Source organism: Anabrus simplex, chromosome 10 (assembly GCF_040414725.1).
Source record: "Anabrus simplex isolate iqAnaSimp1 chromosome 10, ASM4041472v1, whole genome shotgun sequence".
NCBI classification, from domain to species: domain Eukaryota; kingdom Metazoa; phylum Arthropoda; class Insecta; order Orthoptera; family Tettigoniidae; genus Anabrus; species Anabrus simplex.
In genome coordinates, this window is record NC_090274.1 from 96,194,715 (window position 1) to 96,217,008 (window position 22,294).

Sequence of the window (22,294 nt, forward strand, 5' to 3'; positions counted from 1 at the left end):
AGTATATTAGAGCTCATGACAGCAGGTAGTTACGCCGCTCTGGACATGGGGAGCAGACGCCTTTTGCAGCCGCTCCTCTAGAGAAGAAACACTACGCTCTTTTCTGCATTACTTTCCAGAGATATAGAGTACCACTTTTGCCAAATGCTCCGTACCGAACATCTCCATCTCCGCCAAAATCGCCATTAAAACTTTGTGCGTGTTTGGTCCGTGAGAGCTATTATATTTTGCTCAAAACTGCTCCCAGGCCAGTGGGGAACCCGTATCCGTCATCTGGGACGCGCCACATTTTACAGCAATATAGCTGGTTCGTGGAGAATATTTATGAATGCAAAATGAAATACGATTTTACAGAAAAACTAATTCTGAACCTGATAAATCACTTGTCACAAAAATCACGTAAAGAAGATTGGCCACAGACTTTTGCACATTTTAATTGGCGTGATATGTCACAAATCGTATGATATACAATCCAGTGTCTTATTTTCTGCCCCTCTTGTCAAGTGGTGTCAACATAAATATCTTATGTGATGATCAAGAGGTCTAGCCTGTCAGTAGGTATATTGGACAGTTTGGCGGCCTCCGCCTCGGCAAGCTCCCAGGGCTCTCTCTTCCGCCTCCGCACGGGCGGCGTTCCCAGGGGCCTCCTCTTCCGCCTCCGCACTGGAGGCCTTCCCAGGGGCCCGCTCCTCCTCCCGCGGGAAATTTGAATTGGTAAACAAAGCCACGTGCTTTTTGACAGCTGTCATCGACAACAACACATCGCTAACCTCACTGCTGCTATCTTGACGGGCCTAAACCTCAATGCTGCCAACTTAACCTCACTAGCGCGAGATTTGAATCGGTAAACAGAGCCACGGGCTTTTATGACAGCCACGTGCTTTTTGACAGCTGTTATCGAAAGCAACGCATCGCTAACCTCAGTGCTGCCATCTTTACGGCCCTGCTAAAAAATTCCGTCAGCTGTCATCCACCATCTTGCATCGCAAACCTCAGTGCTGCACTTTTTAGCTCTCTTGTTTGGAAGCAAACCTACGTGCTTTTTTGACAAGCAGCCATTTTTAATCAACAGAGCACCGTGCTGCCCTCTTTAGCTTCATACTTTTGAGGTGGATAATTTGAAAAATGCTTTTTGACAGCAGCCATCTTTAATCAACAGAGCATCGTGCTGCACTCTTTAGCTACTTACCTTTGAAATGTGCTCTTGTTTGGAAACAAATCCACTTGCTTTTTTGACAGCAGCCATCCTTAATCAACAAAGCATCGTGCTGCACTCTTTAGGTACATACATTTAACATGTGGTGGCGGATAATTTGAAAAATTCCGTCAGCTGTTATCCGCAATCTTGGATCGCTTACCTCAGCGCTGCTATCTTTACGGTACTAAATCTTATCGTTGTGGTGGTGGGAAATTTAAAATCTACGTTCTTTTTTTTGACAGCTGCCATCTTTAATCATGAGAGCACCATGCTGCTATCCTGCGGGTAATTCCGTCCGCTGTCATCCGCCATCTTAAGTCAGCAAAGCACCGTGCTGCTATCTTTAGCTACATACATCTAACAATGTGGTGGCAGCAATTTGAAATTCTATCCAGATGCCATCTTTAATCTACTGAGCACCGTGCTACTATACCTTTGAATTGTGGTGGCGGATAATTTAAAATTCCGTTGGCTATCATCATTCAAAATTAGTGCATTCGCGAACCTAACCTCTCATCTACTATCTTGAAGCAGACTATACGACACCTCCTCTACCTCCTCCTCCTCCTCCCCTACCTCCACGGCCTCTTCTACCTCCTCCTCATCCTCTATCAAGGCATAGCTTTATCGAACATGCATCGCCAAGGCGTGAGTGTGCAGCGATAATATCATTGTTCATGTTTTAGACTTGTAGATTACAAAAGAAACATAAGAAGACTAGAATCGATGCTGTTAACTTTAACATGTGATCAGAACATTAATTGATGTGTTCAGATCACTAAATAAGTGATCAAGGCTAGAATCGAACACTGTACAACATGTGTTTAGAACATGTGAGGGGATACCTTTGTTCTAAGAAGATCAGATTAAAACTTAACAAGACTAGAATCGATGCTGTTAACTTCAACATGTGATTAGAACATTAAATCAGATTGAAACATAACAAGACTAGAATCAAACACTGTACAACATGTGTTTAGAACATGTCAGGGGATACCTCTGTTCAAAAAAGATCAGATTACAAAAGAAGTGATTAAGAATAGAATCGAACACTGTACTCGATACAACATATGATCAGAACATCGATTGATATGTTTACAGCATACCTGGGGTATACCTTTGTTCTAGGAAAAAAAAGACTAGAATTCAGAACAGCTTGCATAAGATAGCGATTGTTATAACCTTTTCCTGCTCTGTCAAGGCATAGCTTTACCGAACATACAACGCGATCTTACGCATATCACGTAGCTAACTCGCTCAGTAAACGATATATAACATCAGTGATTTTACCTAATGTGAAAATAAAAAAACATACTGCGTAGCTAACTCGCTCAGCAAACGATGTATAACTTTAGTGATTTTACCTATTGTGAAAACAAAACCATACTGCGTAGGTAGCTCGCTCAGTAAACGGTATAGCAACGCTTCAAACGATTTGCCTTGTCTTGTGCGAAAATCAAAAACCATACTGCGTAGCTAACTCGCTCAGTAAACGATATAGCAACACTTCTGTGATTTTCCTAGTGCGAAAATAAAAAATGTGCACATGCTGCGTAGCTAACTCGCTCAGTGAACGATATAGCAACACTTCAATGATTTGCCTAGTATGAAATTAAAAAACACACTATGCACATATCGCGTGGCTAACTCGCTCAGTAAACGATATAGCAACACTTCAAATGATTTGCCTTGTCTTGTGCGAATATCAAAAACCATACTGCATAGCTAACTCGTTCAGTAAACGATATAGCAACACTTCAATGATTTGCCTGGTGTGAAATTAAAAAACACACTATGCACATATCGCGTGGCTAACTCGCTCAGTAAACAATATAATTTCAATGATTTGCCTAGTACGAAAATCAAAAACACACTGTACACATATCGCGTAACTAACTCACTCAGTAAACTATATAACTTCGATGATTTGCCTATTACGAAAACCAAAAACACACTGTACACATATCGCGTAACAACTCGCTCAGTAAACGATATAGCAACACTTCAATGATTTGCCTAGTGCGAAAATAAAAAACACACTGTGCACATATCGCGTAGCTAACTCAGTAAACGATATAACTTCAATGATTTGCCTAGTGTGAAAATCAAAAACATACTGCGTAGCTAACTCACTCACCGCACTGCTAAGACACTCAGTAATTGCAAATACACTGATATATGTCATGCGAAAATCAAGAAAGCACACTGCGTAGCCAACTCGCTCGGTTACTCGCTTAGTATTTGCAACACGACTGGAACACTGATACACGTCACTTTTTTTCGAAACACACACATGGACAAGAATGTTGCGAGATACTACATACTTACATGTTTAAAAAATGGGGGGATGAAAAATCATAAATTATATGTACGCATGTTTGCTCCTCTATGTTGTAAGACTAAATAGACGCAGTACTGTGACTTCCCGCTATGGCAGGCGAACGGAAGTGACATGTTATCTCAGCAAAAATACGCATGACCTACACGCAAGTCAGACAATGATGGATACCGCGATTCAAATCCCGGCTACTTATGCCGTCAGGAAGGGCATCCGTCCAGATCCTTATGTTTCGTGTAATTACACGTTGTGACGATCGCGCAGGAAAGGGCTAGCTACCCCTCTTAGCATTTGATATCTTCAGGGCTACCGACAGTAGGGGTTCGAACCCGATATCTCTTAAAGCAGCGAGAATGATTGCGAGTACAGGATGTTGATGATGATTCATCCGTTGCATGGGGACGATAAGCCATGTGCAGTCTTCTTCGGCAGGAGTAGGCTATGTGCCGGCACCTGGATTTACTAGGACATCTAGTTATAAAACCCACTACAACAGATTTGTCTTACTTCATATCGCGTATACTGCGATTTAAAATCCTAGTCATTTAACGTTAGGAAGGGCAACCGTCCGTAAAGCCATGGTGTATGATGTAAGAGGCTAGATTCTGCGATTTAAAATCATAGTTCTTGCGTTAAGAAGAGCATCTAGCTGTAAAACAGATTTTTGCGACTTAAAATCATAGTTTATGCGTCAAGAAGGGCATCTAGCCGTTAAACAATGGTTCGTGATATGGGACAGATGATACTGCAATTTAAAATCTTATTTCTCGCTATAAAAAGAGCATCCGACTGTAAAACAGATTCTTAACCCCAGTCCTCGCGTCAAAAAGAGCATCTAGCTGTAAAACAATAGTTCGCGTTGTGAGACACTAGGTACTGCGATTTAAAATCTTAGTTCTTGCACCAAAAAGAGCATCTAGCTGTAAAACCCCGATTCTCATGTAAAAAAAGGGTATTTGGTTGTAAAACAGATTCTTGATCCTGGTCCCTTGACGCCAGGAATGTAACCAGTCGTAAAACAATACTTCGTGATGTGAGGCACTAGATACTGCGATTTAAAATCTTAGTTCTTGCACCAAAAAGAGCATCTAGCTGTAAAACCCCGATTCTCATGTAAAAAAAAGGGTATTTGGTTGTAAAACAGATTCTTGATCCCGGTCCGTTGACGCCAGGAATGTAACCAGTCGTAAAACAATACTTCGTGATGTGAGGCACTAGATACTGCGATTTAAAATCTTAGTTCTTGCACCAAAAAGAGCATCTAGCTGTAAAACCCCGCTTCTCATGTAAAAAAAGGGTATTTGGTTGTAAAACAGATTCTTGATCCCGGTCCTTTGACGTCAGGAAGGGTAACCAGCCGTAAAACAATGGCTTATGATGTAAGACGATATATACTGCAATCTAAAATTTTAGTTCTTGCACCAAGAAAAGCATCCAGCTGTAAAACTCCGATTTTGGCGTTAAGAAGGGTATGTAGTTGTAAAACAGATTCTTGATCCCTGTCCTTTGACGTCAGGAAGATTAACCGGCTGTAAAACAATGGTGAATGATGTAAGAGGCTAGATACTGCGATTTAAAATCATTGCATCAAAAAGAGCATCCAGCTGTAAAACTCCAATTCTTACGTTACGAAGGGTATCTAGTTGTAAAACAGATTCTTAATCCCGGTCCTTTGACGTCAGGAAGGGCTACTAGTCGTAAAACAATGGTTTGTGATGTAAGACACTAGATACTGCGATTTAAAATCTTAGTTCTTGCACAAGGAAGAGCAACCAGCTGTAAAACCCAGATTCTCGCGTTAAAAGGGTATTTAGTTGTAAAAGATTCTTGATCCCGGGCCTTTGACGTCAGGAAGGGCAACTGGCCGTAAAACAATGTTCTATGATGTAAGAGGCTAGATACTTCTATTGAAAATCCTAGTTTTGACAGCAGGAAGGGCAACTAGTCGTAAAACAATGGTTCGTTATATAAGACACTAGATACTGCGATTTAAAATCTTCGTTCTTGCACCAAGAAGAGCAACCAGCTGTAAAACCCCGATTCTCATGTAAAAAAGGGTATTTGGTTGTAAAACAGATTCTTGATCCCGGTCCTTCGACGTCAGGAAGGGCAACCGGCCGTAAAACAATGGCTTATGATGTAAGACGCTAGATACTGCGATTTAAAATCCAAGAAGAGCATCCAGCTGTAAAACCCCGATTCTCGCGTTAAAAGGATATTTAGTTGAAAAACAGATTGTTGATCCCGGTCCTTTGACGTCAGGAAGTGTAACTGGTCGTAAAACAATGGTGTATGATGTAAGAGGCTAGATACTTCCATTTAAAATCCTGGTTTTGAAGTCAGGAAGGGCAACTAGTCGTAAGCAATGGTTCGTGATGTAAGACACTAGATATTGCGATTTAAAATCTTAGTTCCTACATCAAAAAGAGCATCTAGCTCTAAAACCCCAATTCTCGCGATAAAGGGGAATCTAGTTGTAAAACAGATTCATGATACCAGTTCTATGACGTCAGGAAGGGCAACGGGCCGTAAAAATAATGTATGATGTAAGAGGCTAGATACTGCTATTTAAAATCCTAGAAGGGTAACCAGCTATAAAACAGATTCTTGATCAAGGTTTATACGTCAGGAAGGGCATCCGGTTGTAAAACCGATTCACGCTATTTAAAATCTTGCGTCAGGAAGGGCACCCGGCTGTAAAACTGATTTTTAAACCCGGTCCTGTAACGTTAGGAACCGCATCCAGTTGTAAAACAGGAGTTCCTAATATTTACAGTGTAGTTCGGGTGTTAAGCTTTAAGAGCAGGCTTTGTGCTCGCACTGCTTACATTTTTTGTTGTTAACATAGCAGGTTCGATTCTTGTTCTGCATAAGCCGCTTAGAACATTGTCTTTGAAGTTGTATCTGTGTAGTCAGTCAGAGCGAGGTAAGGAATGCATGCGTTGACTGAAATTGTACACTTGTCTTCCGGCTGTAGTAACCTTCGACAATCAGCGAGGACACTGTGTGTATGATAAGGCACTTGTAACTCAAAGAGCATTTAGCTGGTGTAAGTTCCTAAGATAAAATATTATGATTGTACGGAGAGGGTAAAACCCATTGCCAGCATATAGCCTCGAATAGCATTAAATGCCCGCACGGTGCCGGCACATAGCCTACTCCTGTCGAAGAAGCCTGCACATGGCTTATCATCCCCATCCAACAGATGAATCACCATCAACATCTTGTACCCGCAATCATTCTCGCTAGTTTAAGAGATAGCAGGTTCGAACCCCTACTGTCGGTAGCCCTGTAGATATCAAATGCTAAGAGGGGTAGCTAGCCCTTTCCTGCGCGATCGTCACAACATGTAATTATATGAAACATAAGGATCTGGCCGGATGCCCTTCCTGACGGCATAAGTAGCCGGGATTTTAATCGCGGTATCCATCATTGTCTGACTTGCGTGTAGGTCATGCGTATTTTTTGCTGAGATAACATGTCATTTCCATTCGCCTGCCATAGCGGAAACACACAGTACTGCGTCTATTTAGTCTTACAACTTGGAGGAGACAACATGCGTACATATAATTCATGATTTTTCATCCCCCCATTTTTTAAACATGTAGGTATGTAGTATCTCGCAACATTCTTGCTCGTGTGTGTGTTTCGAAAAAAAAGTGACGTGTATCAGTGTTCCAGTCGTGTTGCAATTACTAAGCGAGTAACCGAGCGAGTTGGCTACGCAGTGTGCTTTCTTGATTTTCGCATGACATATATCAATGTACTTGTAATTACTGATCGTCTTAGCAGTGCGGTGAGCGAGTTAGCTACGCAGTATGGTTTTTTGAATTTCACACTAGGCAAATCCTTGAAGTTATATCGTTTACTGAGCGAGTTACTATGCAGTATGGTTTTTTTGACTTTCGCACAAGACAAGGCAAATGATTTGAAGTGTTGCTATATCGTTTACTGAGCGAGTTAGCTACGCAGTATGGTTTTCTATTTTCACAATAGGTAAAATCACTGAAGTTATATAACGTTTACTGAGCGAGTTAGCTACGTGATATGCATAAGATCGCGTTGTATGTTCGGTAAAGCTATGCCTTGACACAGCAGGAAAAGGTTATAACAATCGCTATCTTACGCAAGCTGCTCAGAATTCTAGTCTTATCTATTTTTCTCTTAGAACAAAATTACACCCCAGATATGTTGTAAACGCATCAATTGATGTTCTGATCATATGTTGAATCGAGTACAGTGTTCGATTCTATTCCTAATCACTTCTTTTGTAATCTGATCTTTTTGAACAGAGGTATCCCCTGACATGTTCCAAACACATGTTGCACAGTGTTCGATTCTAGTCGTGATCACTTATTTAGTGTTTTGAACACACCAGTTACTGTTCTGATCACATGTTGAGGTTAACAACATCGAGTGCATTGTTCGATTCTAGTCTTGTTATGTTTCAATCTGATTTAATGTTCTAGGCACATGTTGAAGTTAAAGGCATCGATTCTAGTCTTGTCATGTTTTAATCTGATCTTCTTAGAAAAAAAGGTATGCCCTGACATGTTCTAGACACATGTTGTACAGTGTTCGATTTTAGTCTTGATCACTTATTTAGTGATCTGAACACATCAATCAATGTTCTAATCACATGTTAAAGTTAACGGCATCGATTCTAGTCTTGTTATGTTTCAATCTGATTTTCTTAGAACGAAGGTATGCCCTGACATGTTCCAAACACATGTTGTACAGTGCTCGATTCTAGTCTTGATCACTTATTTAGTGATCTGAACCCATCAGTTAATATTCTGATCACATGTTAAAGTTAACGGCATCGATTCTAGTCTTGTTATGTTTCTTTTGTAATCTACAAGTCTAAAACATGCACAATGATGTTATCGCTGCACACTCACGCCTTGGCGATGCAAGTTCGATAAAGCTATGCCTTGCTAGACGATGAGGAAAAGGTAGAGGAGGCCGAGGAGGTAGAGGAGGTGTCGTATAGTCTCCTTCAAGATAGTAGATGAGTTGTTAGGTTCACGAATGCACTAATCTTTAATGATGATAGCTAACGGAATTTTAAATTATCCGCCACCACAATTCAAAGGTATAGTAGCACGGTGCTCAGTAGATTAAAGATGGCATCTGGATAGAATTTCAAGTTGCCGCCACCACATTGTTAAATCTATGTAGCACGGTGCTTTATTGATTAAAGATGGCGGATGACAGCGGACGGAATTACCCGCAGGATAGCAGCACGGTGCTCTCATGATTCAAGATGGCAACTGTCAAAAAAATGCAGGTAGATTTTAAATTTCCCACCACCGCAACGATAAGGTTTAGTACCGTAAAGATAGCAGCAATGAGGTAAGCGATGCAAGATTTCGGATAACAGCTGACGGAATTTTTCAAATTATCCGCCACCACGTGTTAAATGTGTGTACCTAAAGATTGCAGCACGATGCTCTTTGATTAAAGATGGCAGCTTGTCAAATAGAATTTTTCAATTTATCCGCCTCAAGGGTATGTAGCTAGAGGGCAGCACGGTGCTCTCTTGATTAAAGATGGCTGCTGTCAAATAGAATGTTTCAAATTGTCCGTCTCAAAGGCAAGTAGCTAAAGAGGGCAGCACTAAGGTTAGCGATGCAAGATGGCGGGTGACAGCTGTTACGTAGAAACTGCCCACTACTATGATAAAGATAGCAGCACGGTGCTCTGTGGATTAAAGATGGCAGCTTGTCAAATATAATTTTTCCAATTTTCCGCCTCATATTTAAGTAGTTAAAGAGGGCAGCACGATGCTCTGTTGATTAAAGATGGCGGATGACAGCTGTCAAAAAAGCACGCGGATTTATTTCCAAAGAAGAGCACGTGGAATGTACCGCCATCACATTTCAAAGGTAAGTAGCTAAAGAGTGTAGCACGATGCTCTGTTTATTAATGATGGCTGCTGTCAAGAAAGCACGTGGATTTGTTTCCAAATAATAGCACATTTCAAAGGTAAGTAGCTAACGAGTGCAGCACAATGCTCTGTTGATTAAAGATGGCCGCTGTCAAAAAGCATTTTTCAAATTATCCGCCTCAAAGGTATGAAGCTATAGAGGGCAAAACGGTGCTCTGTTGATTAAAGATGGCTGCTTGTCAAAAAAGCACGTAGGTTTGTTTCCAAACAAGAGAGCTAAAGAGTGCAACACTGAGGTTTGCGATGCAAGATGGTGGATGACAGCTAACGGAATTTTTTAGCAGTGCCGTAAAGAGGGCAGCACTAAGGTTAGCGATGCAAGATGGTGGATGACAGCTGTCAAAAAAGCACGTCGATTTGCTTACCCATTCACATCTCGCGCTAGTGAGGTTAACTTGGCAGCACTGAAGTTTAGGCCCGTTAAGATAGTAGCACTGAGGTTAGCGATGCGTTGTTGCGATAACAGCTGTCAAAAAAGCGCGTGGCTTTGTTTACCGATTCAAATCTCGCGCTAGTGAGCTTAAGTTGGCAGCATTGAGATTTAGGCCCGTCAAGATAGCAGCAGTGAGGTTAGCGATGCGTTGTTGTCGATGACAGCTGTCAAAAAGCACGCGGCTTTGTTTACCAAATAACAAATTTCCCGCGGGAGGAGGAGCGGGCCCCTGGGAAGGCCTCCAGTGCGGGGGCGCAGGAGGAGGCCCCTGAGAAGGCCCCCCGTGCGGAGGCGGAGGTGGAGGCCCCTGGGAGCCTGCGGAAGCGGATGCCGCCGAACTGTCCCTTTTGTTTGTCCACTTATTTTCTCCTAAGAGTGTAGTATTAACATTACTTTTCTTGTGCGGAAGTCATGCATTCGACTGGACCATGCGAATTCAGTGCATACAACATGAATTGGGAAGTGCCAGTTCATATTACGATATATTTTGGGCTGCGTGATCGAATTTTCCCATGTGCTCGTTGTAAGCGGATCTCTCCTGTAACCAAGAAATGTGTATTTCACGCTCTTCTTTCCTAGAATATGTAGAACTATTGTGCGGTGGGAAGACAGGCACAGAATTGGATGCTACACAACTATGTTATCAATCCACGTTGTCCATAATCTTTGAAATGTAAGGAATCTCATTCTTTCCTTTACATAGCAGCAATATCAACTGCTGTGCATTTGAACGTCCTGTCATCTGGAATTTTGGTTCATGCCTTGGTTTTTATGTTCCTTCTAGCCGCAGGATTAAAGGAACACTTGTAAGAATATTTAGGGACATGATAGCTTGCATCTGGGTTCAAATTCAGGATGTCAGAACATTGCAATAAAACACTAATACCAAAGCTATATTCCTTGTTGCCTTCATAAAGTCTATGACAGCAGTATCTGGAAGAGAAAAGAAAGCATCAGTGTTAGGGAAAGAGCCATCACCTGCTTGTTAAATTTCAGCTTTGCCTGGATTTCATCAGGATTAGTGGTTTCCATGTTGCATACGGCCTCTGTTAAAGACTGTAATTAAGACAGACTGATGTAACACATGGTAGTATGAAATTCCTTGTATAAACCAACCTTCTTATATCTAGGTTGGCTATGTTTGATTGCACATCAAAACTGCGTAGTTAGAAATAACCACATTGTGACATAATAGAATGCTACAAGATATCAGAATGTAAAAATACATTATATATGTTTGCGTGACAGTAAATCTGTACCTGAGAACCAGACTATCTCAAGTCCAAATGGTGAGTTTAACAGTAGAACCAGAAAACGAAATTTTACTCGCAAATTTCCCTGCAAGGTCGTAACAAAAGACTGAAATAACATTTATCTTACATTTATATAATCATAAGCTCTTGTTCTTAATACTGTGATGACGGGTTTTTGTTCTCTCATTTTTAAAATACTTTTGTGGACTTAAGATATCTATTTGTGAGGATGTGGAGAGGACTTAGGATAGGAAAAATACATGTTAAACTATAAAATTATAGCGCTAACTCCTTTCAAATTGACTTTATTATAAACATATAAAAGTCACAAGGAAGAAAAATAAAATTCAGTACAGCATTGAGCGCTACTGCGCTTATGTTAAAAGTTTATAGATCCTGAGCCAAAACTGCTAACCAGGCAATTTTTATTCCGAGTCAGGGTAGTCTTCTGTGACGGATTCTTTAGTCTTGAGATTCCTGAAGTACAAGTGATATTCTTCTGGAACCCAGTTCAAAATGGTGCACAAATCCTTATACTTTTCTTTACTAATTGACTTCTTAACAGTTCTAATCATAGGAAGAGTTTGTGAGAAAGATGTCCTGGCACTTCTGGTATTCCTCCTCAAATTGACTTCTTTGAACATTTCATCCTGGAACGAGGTTTTGTACTGCTAGGTGTATAGTTTGTCATTTCTCACCTGGATCCAAACCATATCAGAAATATGTGCGTTTTCTCCTTGGGTGTTTTTCTTCCTCAGAACAATCATGTTGCTGTCTTTTCTTGAAAAACCCAAGAAATCTTTGAAATCTGCCAAACACATTCTTTCAACTTTTATTTTTTATCACTTTCTTCTACGAGGTTTATCCATTCATTACAAGTGAAGATGTTTTGTGTCTCGATGCTTTTCTTCTTCCTTTCAATAATGCTGTGTACGGTATCCACTTACATGCCCACGCAACAAGTAATTGTGGTTAATAACTTGCAAATGTTTCCATTTTGAAATAAGCCAGAAGTACATGATAATCATTTGATGATTTGAGTTCTGACCTGAGCAGTTATCTGACCAGACAGTGAGGATGTGTGTTTCATCAGTTAGATGATTATTTGCCCATTTCAAGAAACATGAAGCCATCTCATTTCCTCCACAGGTTTCATCATACATCATGCAATAGGACTCTCTTAGTGTGGAATCATATAGAGTATAGTTTAGTGTCCATAACTTCCTGAGGTAGTAGCACTCTGAATTTGTTAGATATGGTGTCGGTAAACATTTTTGTAGGTCCACCATTACGACTTTCTCGTTTTCGCCGCAAGTTTCCTTGTCATTTGCTTTCATCTTGTAGCGGCGGGCGGCTTCTTCCAAGTGCTCTTTCTTCCTTTCCGTAATTTTAGATATCTCATGTTGTGTGGACGATTGTTGGTTTATCTGAATATTATATTCATCGCACTTGTCACACGTATCGTTATCTAGCAACTTAAAAGCGATGTTATACTCTTCATTGAATATTTTTTGAAACAACCATTCTTTTGCTGCTATTTTTCCTTCCTTGGCACATTCTTGGCAGTATAAGGAATACATTTTTGATAGATTCAGTTCATTTCCTATGTTCCCTGCTGTAATGATTCTCATAAACTGGATATCTGTCAATATGTGCTCTAATGTCATGACAAAGCTCTTCTGAGATTTTATTTGATGGCGTGTGTTTACCTCTTCCATCAACAATCATACCACACCCACTGGCCTTTTTCAAGACAGTTTTCACCATTTTAATACTTATCCGTAGTGTATTTAAAAACATTCCTTGACAAACGTGGATTTTATTGTTTGACACGTTTAAATGATAAATATATATTGCAGTTCGTTGCCGTTGTGTCTCATGACATCGTGGCCTATGCCTTGTAACTGTCTTTTCCTCCATAAGGGAAATAATGTATTGTCCTTTAAGGTCCCAACTCTTCTCTGCACTCCAAAATTCATTAAATATTTGCTGTCATTCAACCTCATTTACCTTTGTTCTGCAGTTTCTACATTCAGAAGGAAAGACACGCTTACCAACTAACTTACCAGCTGAAGAGACACATGTTTCTCCACTAATAACTTAACTTTCCTCACATTCTTCTTCCACAAAAGAGTATTTCTTTTCCTTTTCCTACATCCATTCCTATTATTTTCAAAATCTTCATCTTCATATTCAGAATCTGAGTACGGAACCAATCTAGCACCAGTTGTACGAGAGGGGATCAAAATGTTCCGCTCTCTGTTTGCTTGATGTCACGAACAGAAGAAAAGGCACTGGATGGGGTATCATTAGAGCCACTCTCCAACGAATGCTCTTGTGGAGACTGTGATCTCTTACCAGAACTACCCACAAGCCCTTGAGAATTGGCACTGCATTCTATTTCAGTCTCTTCAGCAACAAGCGGCGGATAAATTGGCGTGGAGACTTGATCATTGTAACCTACGTCAGTGAAATGCGTATTCACTGTAACACATTTTAATTGAGTGTACACCTTTTCTCCACTATCTTCTTCGTCCTCTTCCTCTTCTCCTTCACAAAATCGGGCATCGTAACAGTAGGGGCCTGTGGACAAAAAATATTTTTAAGCTACTATCCAGCAGATAAAAGCTCATGCACGAATAACAGTTCTTGAACAAATTGCGTTGGCTCTTAAAAACAAATACGGTATAACCTTTCATGATTATAAAGTGCGGTGAACTTAATACTTATTTCCACTTTTTTATCTACTTTTAGATTCATAGAAGGAAAGGCAGTTTCTGTTCCCTTAAGCTCATTGTCATTGTCATTAAACACTGTAAAAGAAATTGATTAACAAGCTAATTACTGTTTGGCTCATAAAGAGGAAGACTCTTTTCTAAAACATCAACAAATTACTTTTCAATATCTGTAGAGCATAGAAATAGAAATATATAATGTACTAATCAATATTATTCTTACCTTTGGGACACTGGTTTAGCTGCAGTGCAAGATCAACCAACATCCGCCCAAGGCTCATTGCTTCTTATGAATGAAACCGAGCAGAACGTGCAAAACAATAGTAAAATTCCCGCCTAAGTCAACAAAATCCTTGTCAATAATGTAATAATGTGACTTGAACTACAATGGTAACCCAAAATATCAACGCCAAACTATCTATCGCAAGTTATGATTTGCTTAGGACGAAGTATCGTAAGTGGACTTAGGATAAGTTGGCTCACAGGATTCTCAGGACGAAAGATTATATTGACACTGCTAATTCGTAAAATTATTGTTTTACAAGGCTTAACATAGTCTGGCTCAATAAAGCGCTCCTTCATCATCTACACTCCGGATTATCTCAAGAAGGCAAAAAATAACATTCATAAAGTATCAGCCATGATTCAGCAGATCTTGTTGACTTTTGGCAAATAATGTTCTCAACTTTATTAATATCTTAAACACTGAGATTCTCCCAAGCAACCTCAACAACGAGCGTCTTATTACAATAACTGATTATCTGCCCGCCCCAAAGCGCAGAGTGGTTGAACGAGATCAAAACTCCAAAGCATATGCCGTCCTACATGTAGGAGAACAGACATATACGAATTTCAATAGATAAATGTGTGCCGGATTAAAGAGATTTTATATATACTTTTGAGCATGACCACTTCTCATTAAGTTGTCTTTTAACTCGTGCATTCCTAAATCGTGAGAAGACCGAGCTCGTTAGCTGCAGTCGCATAAGTGCGGCCAGTATCCCGTATTCGAGAGATAGTAGGTTCGAACCACACTGTCGGCAGCCCTGTAGAAGGTTTTCCGTGGTTTCCCATTTTCACACCAGTCAAATGCTGGGGATGTTCCATAATTAAGGCCAAGGCCGCTTCCTTCCCACTCCTGGCCCTTTCCTGTCCCATCGTCGCCATACGACTATCTGTGTCGGTTCGACGTAAAGCAAAGAAAGTCGTGAGAAGTTTCTTGTGCGTGATATTCTGATTCGAGAGAAATGATGCAACACATCCCCGTAACAAGTGAGAGCATTTGAAATTTAAGTCCACCTCTGTATTTGACCTCAGATGTAGTTTGCCCTCATGAATGTGATGTTCATGAATAACGAGTTCTCTGCATGGGATATCAGTGTTTGGAATGTTGAGTAGGAATGCCCTTTTTGTGAGTTATAGTGGAGTTAGCTGAATGACTATTGGTCACTTGGTTTTAATTTGTCATTGTAGATCGAGACCTGCGGATGTCGGAACACCTTGTTTTAGGTGCAGTGTGTGCGGTGAGGTCCTGGCCGGAAAGTTGGGCCTCTTGCGACACCTGAAGAGACACAAAGATGATCGTCCCTTCAAATGTGATCACTGCGGAAAGCTGTTCGGTAGCGGGAGCAGCTTGTCGGAACACCTTAGGATCCACCCGCTCTATTTGTGCGAATATTGCCATAAATGCTTTACAAAGGACAACTTGTTCACAGAGCCAATGCTTTTGAATACAAGTAGGTTAGTAAAATATTGCTCTGTATGTTGTGAAATGTTTGTGAATTCGCGCTACTTAACCAATCAAATCTGGTCTGATACAGGAAGGAACTCGCACATTTGCAATATCTGTGGCAAATCCTTGCCCATCAGAGCCAACGTAGCAGTTCATACGCCGTCATACACACGGGGGGAGCAATACTTATGCAATGTCTGTGGCAAATCATTTATTCAGAAAAGTCACTTATCACGTCATAACATGACTCACACAGGCGAGAAGCCATATTATTGCAGTGTATGTGGCAAATCGTTTATCCAGAATAGCGTCTTAGCGCGACACATGTTTACTCACACAGGCGAGAAGCCTTTTTTGTGCGGTTTATGTGGTAAATCATTCGTCCATAAAGGCCAACTAACAGTTCACATCTCCACTCACACAGGCGTGAAGCCGTACTGTTGTAATGTATGTGGAAAATCATTCCGCCTTAATTCCGTCCTGAAGCATCATTCACGTACTCATACAGGCGATAAGCCATACTCCTGCAACATCTGTGGAAAATCCTTTAGCACAAAATACTACCTGACTTGTCACATACGGAGTCACACAGGCAACAATCCTTGCTTCTGTACTTTCTGTAAGAAGTCATTTATGATGAAATGGCAGCTAACTTGTCACCTCCGGACACACACAGACAAGAAGCCATGTTGTTGCAATGTCTGCAGCAAATAATCTATCCTGGAAAGAGACAACATCACACGCTTTCCCACAAAGCCAACAAGCCATACTGCTGCAATATCTGTGGCAAATCCTTCAACTCGAAGTCCTACCTATACCTGTCACGGGCGGACTCACACGGCCTTTGAGCCAAACTCTTGTATCACCTGCGGCAAATCATTTATCCTTTAAGGCGACTTAGAACGTCTCACGCGGACTCACACAGTAGAGAAGTATTATTCCGGCAATGTCTGTGGTAAATCATTCAGTCAGAAATTAAATCTAATATTGCATATCCGAACACTTACGGGTGTGAAGGCACACTAGTCCTCGTTAATGGGTTAAAATGCCCAGAGAATCAAATGACTAAATCATTCACCTGTAAACAACACTTTAGAGATGCCGCATGTGATTTAAAAATTGTGTTATTTTGCTTTATGTCCCATTAACTACTGTTCCAGATTCCAGAGTTCCACAAGTCCTCCATTTATGCAGATGTAGCCAGGCACATGCGATCGAACAGAGCAGACGACTAATAAGTTCTTCATCCTGGACGGCACCTCGGTACACCTCATGATGTTCACTGGAGGGCGTTCCATCCCTTGTACCATTTTCTCTGAGATACAATCTTCAGGAAACGAAAGTTGCAAAGGACATTTCATGAGTTATCCCCTCATCAATCACAGATATATGACACTCGCTTGCTGTCAGCCATGGACGTCCCTTTTTTGTTTTTGGACTTCGGTACAAGTGTGCTTAGAAACACTCATTGAGTGTTCATCCATATGCGAAGATTGGAAGTAATCCAGATGAACACAGAAGAATCATACGACAAAAACAAGTGGTATAATACTAGAAGCGCAGGAAAAAGTATTCAAACGTTTGATTGAATAATTCAAGAGTATAAATGAGTGCGAATCAAGCTATAATAGGGTATACAATGGAAGAAATTGTTGCTCAAGTCTGAGCACCCTTCTTACATGTCACTATTGTGTTCCATAATTATGAGTATACCAGTAGCTCAAAACTGTACCTGCTCCCTCGGCTTTTGCACGATAATATTGTTTCTGTCAACCTGTTCTGAATGCAAATTGAAAGTTCAACTTCTTTGCCCGCTGCTATTTATGAAGGTCACGTAGTTCTCAAGGAGGCGTCTGTAAGTAAGGACTCGTATGTGGGCAGCTGCAGTATACTCGCGCTTAAGTTTCTCCATTTTTGTTTACCTGGTGGCAGAGAATTGGTCACTCGCCTTTCTCTATTCAAACCACGAAGTCACAAAGTCTGTTATATCTCAGCGTTGCAAGTGTTGTAGAGACATACTGAGTACTGAACCCTTCTCGTCATGTCAAACTGATAATTGCCTGTTCCGGGTCTTCAGCATGAATTGTTAACTATTGTGCCTCAGGGGGTGTTAATGGCTCTTTGTCATTTCCAGACATGACTATCGGGTATCCAGGAAGTCCTACATACTTAAATTAATAGCTTACATAATTTGACTATGTTTATTCAATCAAAAACAATGAAATGTGATGGCAGAAATGTTTACAAATATTGCCTTAAACACTGGTCTGCGATCAACGATATTAATGGGCCAATGACCTTCGATGTTAGGCCCTTTAAAACAACAAGCACAGGCAATGATATTAATATAATTTTTAGGATGGACGATTTCAGTATAAAATTAATATCCAGCACAAAAGAAAGCCTTAAGGGCTATTTACTGAAAACCGTTTTGTAGATAACTGTAAAATGACAACATGAGATTCATTCTGCTCGGTTCTATAAACAACTGTGTGTTATGCTTCCGATTTCTCGAACGTCTAAATATCAGGAGGTGGTCTGAAGTCCTTGTTTTTAATTTAGGCTGTTCACTAACTGACCATCAGCATAGGACAAGTTATCTGGACCATCAATTGAATCAGAGTAACCTCCAATTCACATTACTAAGCTATCATGGCCATCCAAAAATTAATGTTTAAGGTTTAGGAAATGTGCCTGATGACCAAATTGAGCTCTTATTGAAGTTAATAAAACGTTGCTGATGACCAAAGTGACCCTTCACTGAAGTTAATTGAACATGCCTGATGACCAAAGTGCCCCTCCAAAATGAGAGGACTTTAAGTGCCAGTGAATTAATAGCATAATATAAAACAGCATAAAAGAATAATTTTTATATTAAATGAATGAGGTTATTTCAAGAACCAAAACAACAGGTTCAAGTCTGTAATTGGAATAAATCCATGAAAACCTGTGAAAAGAAATCCTGTTAACATTGTGTTATCACGTTCAATCAAGCCCAAAATAAATAAATAAATATTATTGGTCACGGAGTTCAACTAATTCCAACAATATAGTCTTACTAAAATATTACACCTCCTTTATGAACAACATGACCATAAATCACGGGTAGCCCATGGACTAATGGCAGATTACTACTACATCTTATGGAATACCATGTGGTCCTGACTCTGTGTCAAACTAGAATGCTCACCTCTCATATAGTAACAGTTGACTAACTACATCATTTCATGATCGTAGCATGGCCGAGCAATCCCAAGAATCCCTTCCATACACTTAAACCACCATCCTACTTTCCAGTGGAGGACATGCCATTGGCAATCATTAACACCTAGCTGCACTACGAATATATCAAGAAATGGAAATCCTTAATATCTAAGGACATCCTTCTGACACCAAAATAGTTAAATGTTCAGTGGCAATACGAACTATGACAATGTTATGGAAACATTGAAGCTGGAATACAAAGCCAAATGTTCAGAATTGTTACAGAGAATCCACTCTATCATTTGCAATAGCATTAAAATTCAAATAACTCCACAATTTATTTTAACATGAATACTGTTGTAACATGCCTTCTATTTCCAAACAGGGTCCACCTCATTAAAATATGAACAGGTTTATACCTGTCGCTCTCCATTGGATTACAAGTGAGCAAACAAATCTTGCCACGGATAACCTTTTACTACAGCACAAATCTTCCTCATATTACCCGACAATTTATCGATCAAGAGTATTGCCATCATGAATGACCTCAAGTATAATGGGGTCTGTGGAATATTACATGCATTTCACTCGTATTAATGGAGTTAGTAGATGAACAAAGGATCCCTCTTGGATAAAGGATCCTATTCAATGTCCAAACCATGGAACCGTACCATATTTCAAACACTCTGTCCTAACGATTTTCCCTCGGGCAATTTTTACAAAGAAACCTGGACATTATCTACACTCTTACCTCTGGAGATCCTCTAGGAAACTACCTCACTCACTGAGTCACATTGTTTTATAACTACATGGACAAATAGAACACATCTACACTGACAGTTTTGGACAGTTAGGAAGTTTCTCACTTCACTTGGTAATATAATACTTCAGACGCATATGACACTGACTCAGCATCCACACCAAACCTTAGTAGACCGAACCCCATGCTATCACAAATGTATCAAAGACTGACCCTTCACAAAACAAACCATACCAATTGGATAGTAACTGTTACTCATTCCATTATTATCATTATTATTATTATTATTATTATTATTATTATTATTATTATTATTATTATTATTATTTGAAAATATGCTCAACTAAGGAGCAAGATTGTACATATTTAGCAGATGAGTGTGCTCTCTTCTCTTCCCTGATTCTCTTCCCTCGCTGTGTTTTTCATCCGTTCTTCAGTCCATGCAGTGGTGTTCTCATCTTGCGTTTTTAGCAAAATGATGTTTGTTCACCAACGTCCTAAAGCTAGGCATGTCCTATATAATTTCATCTGGTATGCTGATTTCTGGAAGGACTTCTTCAATTTCGATTATCCAATTATTCTTCACTTTTAGGAATGAGGCAGAATTAAATGTCTTTTTAGTGAGTCTTTCATCATCCATTCCTTGAATATTGCCATCAAATTTAAATCGACTTATCCCAATTGTGTCTGATATTTTCTCACTATATTGGTATAATTCCGGAGACCTCATATTCAACCACACTTCTTCTATGCATACTGGGCAAAATAGTTCCCTGAGGACTGATCTTTCTTTCTTTCTTTCTTTCTTTCTTTCTTTCTTTGTTTTTTTTATAATTTTAGATAGCGATCCTTCTCCAATGACCAAGTTTTGTGACGTGTGCAATGCTTCACGTTTAATTACAGTGTTATAATGTTTTAATTTGTTGCGAGATATTGATTTTTTGTTGTACATTTTCCGTGTGTTTTTATGGCCTACTTTTAATATAAATATATATCTCCGTTTTCGTCTTGTTTTAATGCAGATGTTTGGATGATTTCCCCAAGTGTTTGAAATTATTTACCTGAGGAATTTTGCCAAACCGAGTTACCAGAATTTCTTTGTGTAAGTATTGAGTAGATCCTTCCATGTATCAGATTTTCTAATATGAGATTTGAATTCGTTTTAGATGCAATTTCATGAAGTTTTTGCAGGGACTGGATTCATTCTTGCCTATTGTTGGATAGAATAACTAGACCATATGTGAAGGCCAAACATTTCATATGAATTTTATCATTAACTAGCTTGCCAGAAAATGTCTTGAGGCGACCTCTAATGCTAAACACGTCATTTTTATTTTATGAAACACTTCCTCTCATGCAGAGGCTGCCTTGCGAGAAAGTATACTTTTACATTTATTTTTAGAAGAGAGGTAACCTAATTGTAGCAATGATTTCTTAGAATTATCAGTGAACCCCTCCTTGCTATGATGGCAATCTCCCGTAACGTTGTAACTGGCAGAGACATCTGTTTCCTGAAATTAGCGACAAAAACGGGAATAGTTCTCCTAGCTCCAATCATCACACCTACTATGTTGATTTCCTCTAGCTGGTATTTCTCCCTATAGTAACGAATTGCGGGTAAGTAAACATTCCTCTTCTCAAGATTAACATCTGGGGCCTGCGATTTATGGCTTTCAAGGCGAATTGTGGGGTCGATGATGTAACCTCTCTTCTTATTCTTGAAAGCAATGATGTCGATCCTTCTGTGGCTTCCGTTGTCCGCTAAGCCATGAACCTCTTCAAATACCTGGAAACTATGGTTTTTCAGCGTTGTCACAATTAACGAGCGGATTTTATGATGACACGTGTTCCTTAAACGTTCACCATAAGGAAAAGATAGCAGAATATGCGCAAGCGTTTGTCTCCTTGAGGCAGCGCCTACAAAGGGAATCGTTCTGAGATCTTCCTGGTAATGATCTAACTCCTGAAATGTTTGCTGTCATCTTAATTGCTTCACGCCATTCACTACATGATAAGCCTTGATGGTCTCGAACCCAGGAGTTGGCAGGAGTATATTCATTGTACAAACATACTCCTCTTCCTTTCTGCTGCAAGTCACACCACTCAATGAATGCCCTTTCTATCAGTATTCTTTTCACTTTCCTGGCATCAGTTATTTCTAGGCGTGGATGTAGCAAATTGTCAGATGGAGGGACATTGAGGGATTGTAGTGTGAGAGTTATTTCTTCCTTCAGATTTCTTGTAGCATGGATGTATTCGTCACCTGGGTTTAATACTACCTTACAGATTTTAATGTGGTGAAGATGAGCTTCCCAAGTGGCGCAGAAGAGTCCCAACCTTTTATACATTTCCTCATTGTAGACCATTCTCTCTGGCTTTATAGTTTTCTCTGGCTTTATAGTTTGGAATGGGTATATGAGAGATGGGCATATAACTGTGTTTATTATTTTAAATTTATGGTCAGCCTGTAATAGTGGACAAAAAATCAATTTCTCTATTTTATTTTGTAATATTTTAAGCTCCTGTGTAGGTAGAAAAATATTTCATTCGAAAAGTTAAGTCCCAGATAGCGGATTGTTTCTCCTTGTTGCAAACTCGATATATCATAGCTCTTAAATTCAGCTGGGTGCAGATTGCCGTAGATTTAATTGGTTTGATATAAAGTGACTGTTTTCGAGAGCTGAAGAGCTG

The 22,294-nt window shown here is 39.9% G+C and overlaps 1 protein-coding gene across 1 annotated transcript in view; it reads left to right on the forward strand.

The window, feature by feature from the left end:
* LOC136881871 (zinc finger protein 665-like) overlaps nucleotides 1-22,294 on the forward strand; it is a 54,161-nt gene that overhangs the window by 31,591 nt on the left and 276 nt on the right. The window contains exon 5 of the mRNA XM_068229356.1: nucleotides 15,381-16,081. Within this exon, the coding sequence (XP_068085457.1) occupies nucleotides 15,381-16,081 (701 nt within the window). The remainder of the gene's footprint in view (nucleotides 1-15,380; nucleotides 16,082-22,294) is intronic.